Raw genomic sequence first — 14,451 nt, 5'->3', positions numbered from 1 at the left:
TCTTTTTACAAAATGCTGCTTATATATGAACCACAATATAAGGTTTTAATTTCATGGGAATATTGTCCTTTTGGTTAAAAGAATTTTCTTTACAGAGTAATTATGTGGCGATTTAGGAGTTTCTAGTTCTTGATTACTTTTAAATATCAGCTTTACACTTGGTCGAACTCCAAAAATAACTTTGGTTTTTAGCAAAAATTGGGAATAGTAAGATGTTTTTATGCTTCTATAGAGCTAGGAATTTTACCAACTAGCTAGAACTATGCTTCTATATTTCCTATAGAACTAGGAACTTCACCAACTTGTGATGTTGAAAACATTGTAATTTAGTACTTTGTCAAAGTAGAATAAATTCCAAAAGAGAAGTTCTTTCCCCACAGTATTAGATTTACTTAACCATTGATTATACCTTTAATGAAATGTTTTGACTTTCAGCTTTCAGATTGTCCAGCACTGGATAATGGATTTCATTTACTACATAATACCTCTTTTACTTAATGTACAAGATAGCTACTGAGTAAATCAGTTGCTATGCTCAATTTTCATGCTGTTCTCATCATAGTCTGTAATAAAAGAAGTTGCCATATTCTATCTTATCTGTACAGTGTAATTAATTATCCTGTCACTTCTTAGCTTAATCTTTAGGCATGGAACTTTTGATGAAAATTGTCATCTTAGTTTTATTGATTTTCAAAATGAAAGCAAATTCAGACACGTGAATGTTCTTTCTTTGCTCTGTGCATTTAGTATTTTGATTACTATGTGACAAGAAGATTTTCTTTTCTGGTCCCATCTATTTGGTGTTCTATAGGCTTCCTATACCTTTATGGCCATCTCTTTCTTAAGGTTGGGGATGTTTTCTTCCATAATTTTGTTGAAGACATTTTCAGGTCCTTTGACCTGGAAATCTTTGTTCTCCTCTATTCTGATTATTCTTAGATTTGGTCTTTTCATTGTGTCCTGAATTTCCTGGATGCTTTGTTTAGGTGTTTTTTTATGTTTTGAATTTTCTTTGAGAGTTGTGTCAATCTCTTGTACCATCTCTTCTACACCTGAGATTCTCTTCTGTCTTGTATTCTGTTGGGAATACTTACATCTGTAATTCCTGACCTCTTTCCTAGGTTTTCCATTTCCAGATTTGCCTCCATTTGTGTTTTCCTTATTGTTTCTTGGATTACTTTATTCAGTTCCTTCACCTGTTTGCCTGTGTTTTCTTGTATTTCTTTCAGTGACTTATTGATATCCTCCTTAAAGGACTCTATTATCTTCATGAGATAGGATTTTAGGACAGATTCCTGATTTTCAGGTTTGTTGGTGTATTCAGGGCTTGCTGTGGTGGGAGAACTGGGTTCTGATGATGCCAATATATTTTGGCTTCTGTTGTTTATGGTCTTGTGCTTGCCTTTCGCCATCTGAATATCCCTGGTGTTTGTTGATCTGGGTGACTGTCTGGAGTCTGCCTCTTTTGTCCCTGGGTTGCTTCAGGTCTCCAGGTAGGCCTGAGGTCCTGGCTGTAGCAGACCACCTGTGGACCTTCCAACTGTGGGCTCTTCAGAGGGTCAGAGGAGCTACTGATCTGTTGCCCTGGCTGCAATAGATCTCCTGGGAGGTCTTCAGACTGTTGGGTCTTTAGTGGAGCAGTCAAGCTGTTGTTCAAGTGCTCTGAGTGCAGCTGATCCTCAACTGCTCTGAGTGTAGTGGCTTCTCAACTGCTCTGAGTTTAGTGGGTCATCAACTGCTCTTCGTGCAGCAGGATCTGTAGAATGGGTCTTCACTGGAGCAGACCAGCCCAGCAGAAAGTACTGGGCAGAGGAAGGGGCAGAAGGGATGGAAGGGGAGTGGTGTTCAGGAGGATGGGTGTTTTGGTGTGTAATGGGTCCTGAGTCCACCGGGCTCCCAGCAGCAGCTCTGGGACTCCAGAGGGGTGGTGGTGGTGGTGGTTCTTAGCAACTGCTCTAAGTGCAGCTGTCCTCTAGGATGGGTCCAGATATGGTATCTTCACTGGAGCAGCCCAGTCAAGTGTCTGTTCGAGCAGAAACGACTGGGCGGAAGCTTGAGTTTTCTTAAATACTTTTCACATACGTTAGTTCATCTTGTAACTTTATTAGAAAAGGCTCCGTAAATAGACTTACACCTATTTCATAGGTGATCAGTTTATGTGATATTAAGTGTCTTGCCTAGGATCTTTCAAGTGATGAGATATGAGGTACTAGAACTTAGGTCCTTTCTCCACTATTGTTACCTACTTAGGAAAAGTCTTACTGTATCATTAATGATATCAGTTGCTATTTAAATTAAATTTCATTGAAGTTACCACTACCTTTTGACAATAAATATGATGGCATTTTATTTTTTATTGGAAATAGATTTTTCTTTCATATAATATATCCTGACCATAGTTTTCCTTCTCTCCACTCCCCCCACCCTCCCACCTCTCCTCTCCCCCAGATCCACTCCTCCTCTATCTCTCATCAAAGTCTCAGCAAGCCTCTAAGAGACAACAGCCAAACCTGATGAAACAAAATACAATAAGATGAGCAAAATCCCTCACACTGAAGGTGGACAAGACAACCCCATAGGAGGAAAAAGAGTGCCAAGGATAGGCAAAAGAGTTCGAGATAAACTCACTTCCAGTGTGAAGAGTCCTACAAAAAACAGCAAGCTAACATCCATAACATATATGCAGAGGACCTGGTATATAGCAATGGAGGCCCCATGCTTGCTGTTTTAGTCTGTGTGAGCCATGTGAATCCTGCTTAGTTGATTCAGTGGGACGTGTTCTCCTGGTGTCACTCCTACAGTCATTCTTTCCCATCTTCTGGTGGTTCCTTAAGCTCCAAGGAGAAGGACCCAATGGAGACCTTCAACTTGGATCCGGCATAGTATCTGGCTGTCTCCCCATTCACTCCCATCTGTTGGTGAAGGAAACTTCTCTGATGATAACTGGACAAGACACTGGTCCATGTGTATAATAGAATATCAGGAATCTTTTCATTCTTAGTTATGTTTTCAAGTAGTGTCAGGCATGGCCTCCCTCTTCTGGAGTGAGCCTTATGTTAAATGAGATACTGATTACTCCTGCAAGCATTGTGCAACAGTTGCTCCAGTCCATCTAGCAGGCAGAACAAATTGTAGCTTGAAGGTTTTATAGCTGGGTTGGTGTCCACATTTCTTTTCCAGTAGCCTGCAGAGTACTTTCCCACACCAAAGAGACTAGAATATAATAGTGAAGGCTCCAAGAAGTCGTCATGTCCACTACTCCACAAAGAACTATGTGGATGTTGTCCTTAGCAATAGGCCCTGCTGTCAGTTTGCAGAAAGGAACTTCTGTCCTAGAATCACCCTGAGGTTTTTTTTTTTTTTCAGGGTGGTGGTGGGGGGGAGATTTCCACAGGACTGCCTCAGCCAACAACTCAATCGAATACCATACAGTCCAGTGACTGGAAGCCTTGTCTGGCTGCAATAGATAGCCAGTTTAGATTCCATGTTCTCCATTACCAGAAGTCCTCATAGATTCCAGGAAGTTTCCACTGTACTAGGTTTCAACATTGCCCCCAAGTTGTCTCCCATTTCCAGCCATCTTTCCCCACATTCTCTCCCTCCATCCCATCTCCTACACACATATCCTTCCCACTCTTGTCCTCACCCAACCCCAATCCACCTGAAAAATCTATTCTATTTCCTTTTCTCTGAAAGATCCATACATCCCTACTAGAGACCTCCTCTTTATATAACCTCTCAGGTCCTACAGATTATAACTTGGTTATCATTTACTTAATGGTTAATGTTGTCTTATAAGTGGATATATTCCATGTTTGTCTTTCTGGGTCTGAGTTACCTCACTCAGGATGATTTTTCTTGAAGTTCCATCTCTTTGTCTGCAAATTTCATGGTATCATTTTTAACAGCTGAGTAATACTCCATTGTGTAAATATACCACTTTTTGTTTATCCATTCTTCTGTTGATGGGTATTTAGGTTGTTTCCAGTTTCTGGCTATTTTGAATAAAGCCATAAAGAACATGGTTGAGCTAATATCCTTGTGGTAGGAAGGAGTATCCTTTGAGTATGTATCCAAGGGTGATATAGCTGGATCTTGAGGTAGATTGATTTTCAATTTTCTGAAGAATCACTATATTGATTTCCATAGTGACTATGAAAATTTGTAGTCCCACCAGGAATGGATGAGCTTTTCCTTTGCTCCACTTCTTCACCAACATGAGCTGTCACTTGTGTTACTGACTGATATTAGCCATTCTAGAAAGTGTAAGATCAATCTCAGTGTAGTTTTGATTTGCATTTCCCTGATTTCTAAGGATGTAGAATGTTTAAGCATTTCATAGTCATTTGCAATTCCTCTATTGTGAATTATCTGTTTCGATATATTCTGCATTTTTAATTGGATTTTTAAATATCTAGTCTTGAGTTCTTTATATATTTTGGATATCTGTTCTCTACTGGATGTGGAGTTGGAAAAAAAAAACTTTTTTGTAGACTGCCACCTTTTTCTGAATGAAGGTCGTTAGCCTTATGGATGCTTTTTAGTTTCATGAGGCCTCTCCCATTAATAATGTTGTATATCTTTCTGCCCCATTTGTTCTTTTTTTTATTGTCATATATAAGAGTGATTACCTATAACCATGTGTCAGTCAGTATTAGGCTGCCTTGAAATCTCCTTTGCCAAAGAAATTCATCCATCTTTTAAAAATTTAGCCCCAGGCATATTCTTAGGTTAAAGAAAGAGAACATCCAGTATTTTTTTTTTCTTTTTTGCCAACTTATTACATGAATGGTCTTTAGCCCTTTTGTTAATATTGCTTCTCTCCAGAACCTCTGTAGTGGAATCTCCCCAGTCTACTTTCTAGTTCCAACATCGATATTACTTGCTCTTCTACTGTTGTCATAAAGTACGATGACCAAGGCAGTTGACAGAAGAGTTGACTTGAGCTTGTGTTGCTGGAGGGATAAGAGTTTACCATGGCAAGGAAGGGTGATAGCGAATAGTGGTTTGGTGAGCTGGAGCAGTGTTGAGAGCTCATCTCTTGAACCACAAACATGTAGCAGACAGAGCCAACAGGGAGTGGGACTGAGACATTCAACTCTCAAAGCCCACCATCAGGAACAGTAAGGCCACGCCTCCCAAACTTCCCAGACTGCAGCACCAACTGTAAATCAGATACCTGAGACTATGGGGGAATATTTTTCATTCAGACTTCCATACTTTAAAACAGAAGGGCTTCAGGATTGTTTCAAAGTTTGAGGGTTTCGATTTGATAACATTTACTATTTAGCATGTAGCTTAGGTATGATCAATCTGTACTGAACAACCAATGGGTCATTAGAACGGTATTGATAAATTCATGCAAGATAAACTGTATCCGTACATTAAAGTACATGTAGTAACTGATAAATGTGGTTGCTTCTTAAATCTAACATTTTCTAGACTACATAGATTGTTAATATGGATTATGTATTACGATTATTGTAATATTATGAAGAGTGGGAAGAATAGCTCATAGGACACAACATGTTAAGGGATAGAATATGGGAGCCAGGCAGTCGTGGTATACACCTTTAATCCCAACACTTGGGAGGCAGAGGCAGGCAGATTTCTGAGTTCAAGGCCGGCTGGTCTACAGAGTGAGTTCCAGGACAGTCAGGGCTATTCAGAGAAACCCTGTCTCGAAAAACAAAACCCCCCCCCCCCAAAAAAAAAACAACAAAAAAGAATATGGAGATGTGTGGACTTGAGTTGATTAATTGGATGGTAGAGATGCCATGTGAGAAAGCATTTTAAATGAGTATTAGTAAAGAAGATAGATAATTGTTTTGGAAGGAAGATATTTTGGGGGGAGGTAGGGTTTAGGTTTGATAGTGGAAGGGCTAATGTTAGCTTTTGAACCCAGTTAGCATATGCTTACTTAACAGACATATCAAATACAAGGCATTGGGACCAGGCTGCTTGTGGACGTTGTACATCGTGGTGCGGAGCCTAGTGCGCACCACGATGTACAACGTCCAAAAGCAGCAGTCAGGGCTATTCAGAGAAACCCTGTCTCGAAAAACAAAACCCCCCCCCCCCAAAAAAAAAACAACAAAAAAGAATATGGAGATGTGTGGACTTGAGTTGATTAATTGGATGGTAGAGATGCCATGTGAGAAAGCATTTTAAATGAGTATTAGTAAAGAAGATAGATAATTGTTTTGGAAGGAAGATATTTTGGGGGGAGGTAGGGTTTAGGTTTGATAGTGGAAGGGCTAATGTTAGCTTTTGAACCCAGTTAGCATATGCTTACTTAACAGACATATCAAATACAAGGCATTGGGACCAGGTGTTGAACAAAAAGGAAGCTCAGCGAGAAGAGTGAATTTTCTGGAAGAGAAATGTACAATATAGGCCAGCCAAATGTGAGTCTATTGCATCAAGATAACATTAGACTAAAACTACTTCCTATAGTAATAAATTTGGAAATGAAACTTTCAATGGGGTAATAAATATCAAGAGTAAATAAGAAACAGTGTGAAAAGATCCTGTTTGGTACCTTAGAATAATAGGAAAACTTTTTTTTTCCTGCCAGATTTTCTCCACTGGACTCAAGGTAGTCTGTCACACTATTAAGTCCAAAGAGCTTCATATTACTCCTCTTTGATAATTACCACTATTGAGCATTTGCTCTGCTCCAGGTACAATGCTGGGCTCTTTGCATGCAATGTGTTGGTATAGTTTTAGACCAAATTGATGGTAGGTTCTATTATCCCTGAATATTATAGGACTAGAGAGTTAATCAGTAATGGTCTTGTGGTTTATTGCTCTGCTTGTTCATGTTGAAGATTACACTGTGTTGGTTTGCTTTTAAAATAAGATTCCTCTGTCTGCTGGAAATACTTTTAAAAGTTCATGTTTATGGTCTCTTTAATGTTAAAATATTTTTTATGGATTTCATATCTTAATGTTTCATATTGCATTGAAACTTTAACAGATTGTGTTTTAATGTATGGGTCACATGAGACAATATGTACCCTGAAGTTAAGACAAAAAGGATACAGGAATAAAATTCCTTTTGCTGTGACAATTCTAAGAGAGTAAATTGCAGCAGGCTAGAACTATTGGAAGCATGATATTAATTATTATCATAATTTCTTATTAGTCAGGATTTGCACAAAGATGTTGAAGAAGCTGGTGCACTGCAGAAAAATCATGCTTCGGTGACATCTGCACACCCCACAGAGGCTGCTTGCCTTCCTACTGCAGAGGAGTCGTTAGACACAGGGAGCTGTGAACTACCTGCAGAACAAAATCAGGACAGTGGTCCAGAGAGTTCACCAGAAGTAAATGATGCTGAAGTAGGAGAGAAAGAAACTCAGAGTGATGCAAAAAGTTCAACAGAACAATCAAGTGAAAATTTGCCTACAGTACAAGACAACACAGAGACACCAAAGAAAAATGTAATTACTTACTCGCAGATTATTAAAGAAGGCAGAAGATTTAACATTGATTTAGTATCAAAAGTAAGTACCAATTTTATGCATCTTAACATAAGACAACAAAAAATTTTAATTGATTGATAAAAGCATCTGGACCTCTAAGTGTACTTTTTTTCCTTTCAGTTTCTGAATTGTAGAGTATTTGCTTTATATAATGATAGTAAACAAAATTTTATAATTTGGTGACCACATACTTTCTTTAAATATAAGTTAAATAAAGATGTTAGTATTAATACACTTAATGTGCTTTTAAACTCTACTAAATACTTTTTGTGTGTGTGAAGAATGCTATTGTATTGGGGCAGGTAGTTCATCCTAATATTCTAATGCATGGGCACTATCCATTAGAAGAAAAATTCTATTTGTATCCAATATTTGTGTTCAAACTTCATGTTTTTGCAAAAGATTTTTTTATAAACATACCTTAGCCCTTATAAAAATTTAACCTGTGTAAATATCCTAAATAAACCAATGCATTTTTGAAAATCTTATGGTCAGGTTTGCGGACATTGTATACCTAGTGTACTTACTAGTGGTAGAGTACAGGAAGAATTTTTTTGTCTTTGCTGGAGTTTCCAAAATTAACTCTAACATTAGCTCATTATAATTTCTGATGCTGGACCATGGGAAGCTTCACAGTTGAACTGGGTTCCTAAGATACAAGTCTATTTTTGTTTAAAACAATAATAAAATATCCAATCAGACATTGCCTTAAAAGCTGTGATAAAAGAAAAGGAAGGATTCATATGGTTTACATTTTGTTGATGAAATCTGGTATGTTTGGTCCCCTATTTGCTTTGAATTTAGTGTGTGAAAATATGAATATTTTACCTCACAAAAATTATACTATTCAGAATACCAGAGAAAAATCGACATAAAGGCTTTTTGTTTGTTCTAATTTAAACCTATTTTAAGTGAGCTTATATACTTCAGCTATGGAACCAGTATGCCACATAGACCAAAACATGTTTAAAACAGCTTCTTATTATTTTAATGTAATTATAGATTTGTTTCAAAGCTCTCATCAGTATGAAATTGCTATGGTAGATCACTTAGGTGACGCTGAAAAAAAAAAGGCTTATGATTTCATATGGTACCTGTATTATTTCCATGCTTTCAAAACTTAAGCCTAAGATCATTTTAATTGAAGTTTGGTTTTACTCTTTAGTGATAACTGAAACTAACTTGCTTTAAGGTTTATTTGACTTTATAAGAAATAATTTTGGGTGCAAATACATTAGTATTTATAAAATTGTACCTGTTGGTAGAGTATTAAATCAGAAATGATTTTAAACAAATAAAATACCACTTTATTTTATAGAGTTAATACTTGTAAATATAAAAACAAAGGTTTATCAGTTGTATACTGTGTTAGGAATGATGTAATCAAATAACATGGCATACTTATTTAGTCAGAATATTTAGATTAATTTCTAAAAATGTGTTAACTCTGTTTGACACAATGGTAAAATAAAATTACACATAATTTCTATTGACTTAATGATCATCTTCTTGTGTGTTCAAACTAATAATTGAGAAAAAATTAGGGATGCCATTTTTTGTGTAGTCAAACGTTTTATTTAATTTTCTCTAGTTATTATAGATTTAGCTTTTATATTTTAATATATTAAGTTATAAATTATAAGTATACTAATCATAGGAAATAGTAAATTGTATAATATTTATCCATATGGTTAAATTTCAAACATTCTAGATAATAGTGTTTAAATTTTTATTATGTTCATCTCTGCTATTAATTTTGAGATATGCTGAAAGATTAAATCAGTCCTTTACAGATATATCAATAATAAAATTGTTCACTTCTTGAAAAGGTCATATATCATATAAACTTAGATTATGAGAGCATAGAATTTGATTCTGTAACAGCAAATGTATCACAAATTCATGAGTGGTTATTTTCTTTGAGTTTGGTTTGTTCGTCTGTATTGGTGGCATGGGGTGGTCCACTGTACTTACCTCTGCTTATAAGCAGCTGTCTGTTTCCAGTTCAAAATCTTGTATCAACCTTAGACATTTGGATCCTGGGGTATCATATCTTTCAGATAACAAGGATAATTTAGAAGGAAATACAAAGGAATTGTTAATGTACTGAGTGCAGTGTAGCATTCTTACCAGAGCTGAGAAGAGACTTCATAACTAAACACATTAACATTTCTTTAATGAAATTCATAAATGTTCATATGTCTAGGCAAGAGTAGCAGAACTATGTAGGAGTTTGGATCTGGTTTTACTGCCAAAACGAGCTACAAAGAAACCTACTAGATTAAAAAATTTTTGGTTTGAATTTCCATAATCAATTGTGACCATGTAATGAATTATCTTATATTATATATAATATATAATATTTCTAGATTTTTAAATGTATATTTAACTTAAATTATAACAGGTGTGTGTGTGTGTGTGTGTGTGTGTGTGTGTGTGTGTGTGTGTGTAAGCGCGTGCATGCATGTGCACATATTCATGCATATGCATGTTAGTTACCATTTTTGTTTGATTTGCCTTTGGTGATATCCTCTAAAATACTTTCTGTCTACAGCTTCTCTATTCTCGGGGATTACTAATTGATCTTCTAATCAAATCAAATGTTAGTCGGTATGCAGAGTTTAAAAATATTACGAGGATTCTTGCATTTCGAGAAGGAACTGTGGAACAGGTACTGTGCTGCTCAGCTATCTGAGCCAAGTTACTATTACTCATGTTGGAAGGATAAGCAACACTTATTATTTCCTAGTAAGGCTGAGTGTCAACTTTGCATGGTGGTTTATAAATCTAAATACAAAATTAGCCCCATTAAAACTTCTGTTTTGTTTTTGAATGCTTATTCCCCAGGTTGATTTTAATGTTGAGGAAATGCTAGTTTCAGTCAGCAGTACTATATTTGAATTGTCATTTCTTCGCTATTGGGGTGACATGCCATTGCCCTTTTAAAGGCATGAAGAACAACTTGGCAGAATTAAGTAACAGAGCTCTCAAGTTAATTATCTCTGTAGTTAAGAGAGATGCTATTAGAAGTGATGAAAGATGACATGAAGCAGTGAGAATGGAATGGAAATGATAACCTTGTAATGAGGAAATGACTAAAAAGTGGAATCCTGAAATACTTGTGTCAATAGGAGTACTTTGAAACCTTCACTTTCAAATGCCTTTCAGGTTCCCTGTTCCAGAGCAGATGTCTTCAATAGCAAACAACTTACTATGGTAGAAAAGCGAATGCTTATGAAATTTCTTACATTTTGTGTGGAATATGAAGACCATCCTGATGAGTACAAAGGTATTGCTTTCCATTAACTTGTATTTTCTGATTATTAGAGATTATAATTTTAATATGCTTCCTTAAGTTGGAAAACAGCTGATTATTCTAAAATGCATCCTAACTTCTAGATCTAGTAAGTTATAGAAGCAGGCTACTATTTGAATTCATGTAAATGAAATACTGAAGAAGTTTGTTTCTCCGTCATGCTAGACATATTTCAAGTACTCTCTGCAGCTAGTAGCTATAATGCAAATATTTTCAACATTGCAAGAATGTCATGCCATCTCCCCTTTATAATTTTTTAAAATTAAATACTGTTAACAGATTATTTAATCATTATATGTATGGCACTAGGAATTGAAATTAAGACTTGACTCATGATATAGTATATTACTTGGTTCTTGATATATGACATGCCTTTTTTTGTTATTTCACTTTTAATATGTTGTTGTTTTTGTTACTACTAGTAATACTATTACTACTAATAATATAATAATAACTTGCTAGATGTCATTTCTCTGGACTGCTTTTACTTGGAAAATTGAGCTATTCGTTTGATTGACATTAGTGCTGTGTCATGTAGAGGGGAAACCTCCAGGTCTAGAGAAGCTGAGGTTTAGTCCTCTTACTGTATTCTTAAGGCCAGTTATTTTTAGCTTGTTCAAAATTGATTTCATTATTTTATTGTCAGCTATTTTTAAGTACATTGGGATGGAAATATTGTGCAAACTTAAAGTATTTTGTTGATAATATATAAAATTACATTGAGAATCATTACATCGATAATATATAAAATTACACTGAGAATCATGACATCAGGATTTGTTTTGATGGAATTCTGAGATTCTAACTCTTGCTATTAAAGCTTTAAGGCAATGCATACCAGGTTGTTCTTTCCAGTACCTGGGCTTAGAGCCTCTCAGGAAGTTCATTTCTATCATTTAATTGCCTTAGATAATTTCCATAAAGCCCTGTCTTCTGTCACAGGATTGGGCCCTCCCACTAGTTGTACATTTACTTGTTCTCTCTTACTAACAGAAAGGATTAATTAGTTTGATAGGTCTTCCTTAGTATTTGATGTGTGATTGTCAGTATGTTGGATTCCAGCAGCCACAGACATATTAGTTTCATTACTTTTTAGTAAAAGTTTTTATCCTAGGTTTGATGGAGAAGTATATTTTTAACGAAAATATGATGCAAAATGTAACAAAAGTGACATTTTTATTAATGCATTTTATCAGTTCATTCCATTTTATCTTTAATATTTTTAGATATAAATGTCGACATTACTGTATAGTTTAAATGCTAATGAATTGAGGTTATTGCCATGCACAGCAACACATTGAGTTATTTAATACCTCCCTGGATTTTCACGTCAATAAATTACTAAATAAAGATTCATTGTTTGAAGTTTTAAAAACTATATTATTGATTCATTTAGGATGGTGAAGTTATTTCATATTTTGTTCTTAAGACCAATAAATAGTTCATTTCCAAACTGTAGTAATAAGGACAACTTATGTCCTGTTTGAAATCTTTAACAGGCCTGGCTCTAGTAATGTGGGGTGGTTTTAAATAGATAAACTTGATTTTAATTGATAAATTTTCATTTTTTCATAGCATATGAGGAAACTACATTTTCTGAATACTTAAAGACTCAAAAATTAACCCCCAACCTACAATATTTTGTCCTGCACTCAATTGCAATGACATCAGAGACAACAAGCAGTACTGTTGATGGTCTCAAAGCTACTAAAAAGTTTCTTCAGTGTCTTGGACGGTATGGCAACACTCCATTTCTGTTTCCTTTATATGGCCAAGGAGAACTTCCACAGTGTTTTTGCAGGTAAGTTATGATTTATATCTTCTAAAAGAGTTGTATGGATAACATAACATGAAAATAAGACAGATGTGAGCTGAGTAATGTATCCCTGTAATCCTACCATGTGGGTGTGAAGAACACTCTTGCCTACATAGCATGTTGAGGCTAGGCTGAGTTACCGATGCTCCTATCTTAAAATAAATCCAGTGAAGAGTTAGTATGTGCAAACGTAGTTCATTTTATTTTTTAAAAGTGATTTAATGTTTATTTCTCCACTTAAGTGGTATATTCAATTTGGCCTGACTTTGAACCTAAAATATCATATATTAGTGTGTGTGTGTGTGTGTGTGTGTGTGTGTGTATGTATGATATCATTTATATATTTTCATATATATATATAACATATATGACATATGACACACACTATATATATGTGTGTGTGTGTATATATATATATATATATATATATATATATATATATATATATCACAATTTTTATTGTTATGTAATAGTTGATTGTGAATTTACCATAAGCTACTTTTGAATTTTTCTGCTGATGTTTTCTGTTAACATCTTTTTGTATGTGGTTTAGTTAGGGTTTCTATTGCTGTGATGAAACACGTGGGGAGGAAAGGGTTTATTCACTTTACCCTTCCACATTGTTGTTCATCACCAAAGGGAGTCAGGACAGGAACTTAAGCAGCACAAGAACCTGGAGGAAAGAGCTGATGTAGATGCCATGGAGAGTGCTGCTTACTGCTTTGTTCCCTATGGCTTGCTCAGCCTACTTTGTTATAGAACCTATGACCACCAGCTCAGGGATAGCATCACTCACAGTGGACTGGGCCTTCACCTATCAATCACTAATTAAAAAAAACAGCATACAGCTGGATCTTATCAGGGCATTTTCTCAATTGAAATAGCTATATATTCAGTTAGAGACACAAGCTCTGGGGGTACTGGTCAGTTCATATTGTTGTTCCATCTATAGGGTTGCAGACCACTTCAGCTCCTTGGGTACTTTCTCTAGCTCCTCCATTGGGGGCCCTGTGTTCTATCCTATAGAGGACTGTGGGCATCCACTTCTGTATTTGCCACGCACTGGCATAGCCTCACAAGAGATAGCTATATCAGGGTCCTTTTATCAAAATCTTGCTGGCACATGCAATAGTGTCTGTGTTTGGTAGCTGATTATGGGATGGACTACCAGGTGGGGCAGTCTCTGGAAGGTCCATCCTTTCGTCTTAGCTCCAAACTTTGTCTCTGCAACTTGTTCCATGGGTATTTTATTCCCTATTTTGGGGAGGAATGAAGTATCCACGTGTTGGTCTTCCTTCTTNTTGATTTTCTTGTGTTTTGGAGATTGTATCTTGGGTATTCTAGATTTCTGGGATAATATCCACTTATCAGTGAATACATATCATGTGAGTTCTTTTGTGATTGGGTTACCTCACTCAGGATGATATCCTCCAGATACATCCATTTGTCTAAGAATTTCATGAATTCATTGTTTTTAATAGCTGAGTAGTACTCCATTGTGTAATGTACCACAGTTTCTGTATCCATTCCTCTATTGAGGGACATCTGCGTTCTTTCCAGCTTCTGGCTATTATAAATAAGGCTGCTATGAAGATAGTGGAGCATGTGTCCTCATTACCAGTTGGAACATCTTCTGGGTATATACCCAGAAGAGGTATTGCTGGATCTGCTGGTAGTACTATGTCGAATTTTCTGAGGAACCGCCAGCCTGAGTTGCAGAGTGGTTGTACAAGCTTGCAATCCCATCAGCTATGGAGGAGTGTTCCTCTTTCTCCACATCCTCACCAGCATCTGCTGTTCCCTGAATTTTTGATCTTAGCCATTCTGACTGG

The 14,451-nt window shown here is 36.1% G+C and overlaps 1 protein-coding gene across 1 annotated transcript in view; it reads left to right on the top strand.

Moving 5' to 3' along the window:
- The window catches only part of Chm (CHM Rab escort protein), a 132,734-nt gene that overhangs the window by 46,378 nt on the left and 71,905 nt on the right, over positions 1-14,451 (top strand). Inside the window, exons 5-8 of the mRNA XM_021188022.2 lie at positions 7,148-7,508; positions 10,042-10,158; positions 10,656-10,776; positions 12,379-12,604. Coding sequence (XP_021043681.1) covers positions 7,148-7,508; positions 10,042-10,158; positions 10,656-10,776; positions 12,379-12,604 — 825 coding nt within the window. The remainder of the gene's footprint in view (positions 1-7,147; positions 7,509-10,041; positions 10,159-10,655; positions 10,777-12,378; positions 12,605-14,451) is intronic.

Source organism: Mus pahari, chromosome X, assembly GCF_900095145.1.
Source record: "Mus pahari chromosome X, PAHARI_EIJ_v1.1, whole genome shotgun sequence".
NCBI lineage: Eukaryota > Metazoa > Chordata > Mammalia > Rodentia > Muridae > Mus > Mus pahari.
The sequence above is the reverse complement of the archived record's forward strand: the minus strand, read 5'-3'. Positions and strand labels throughout refer to the sequence as shown.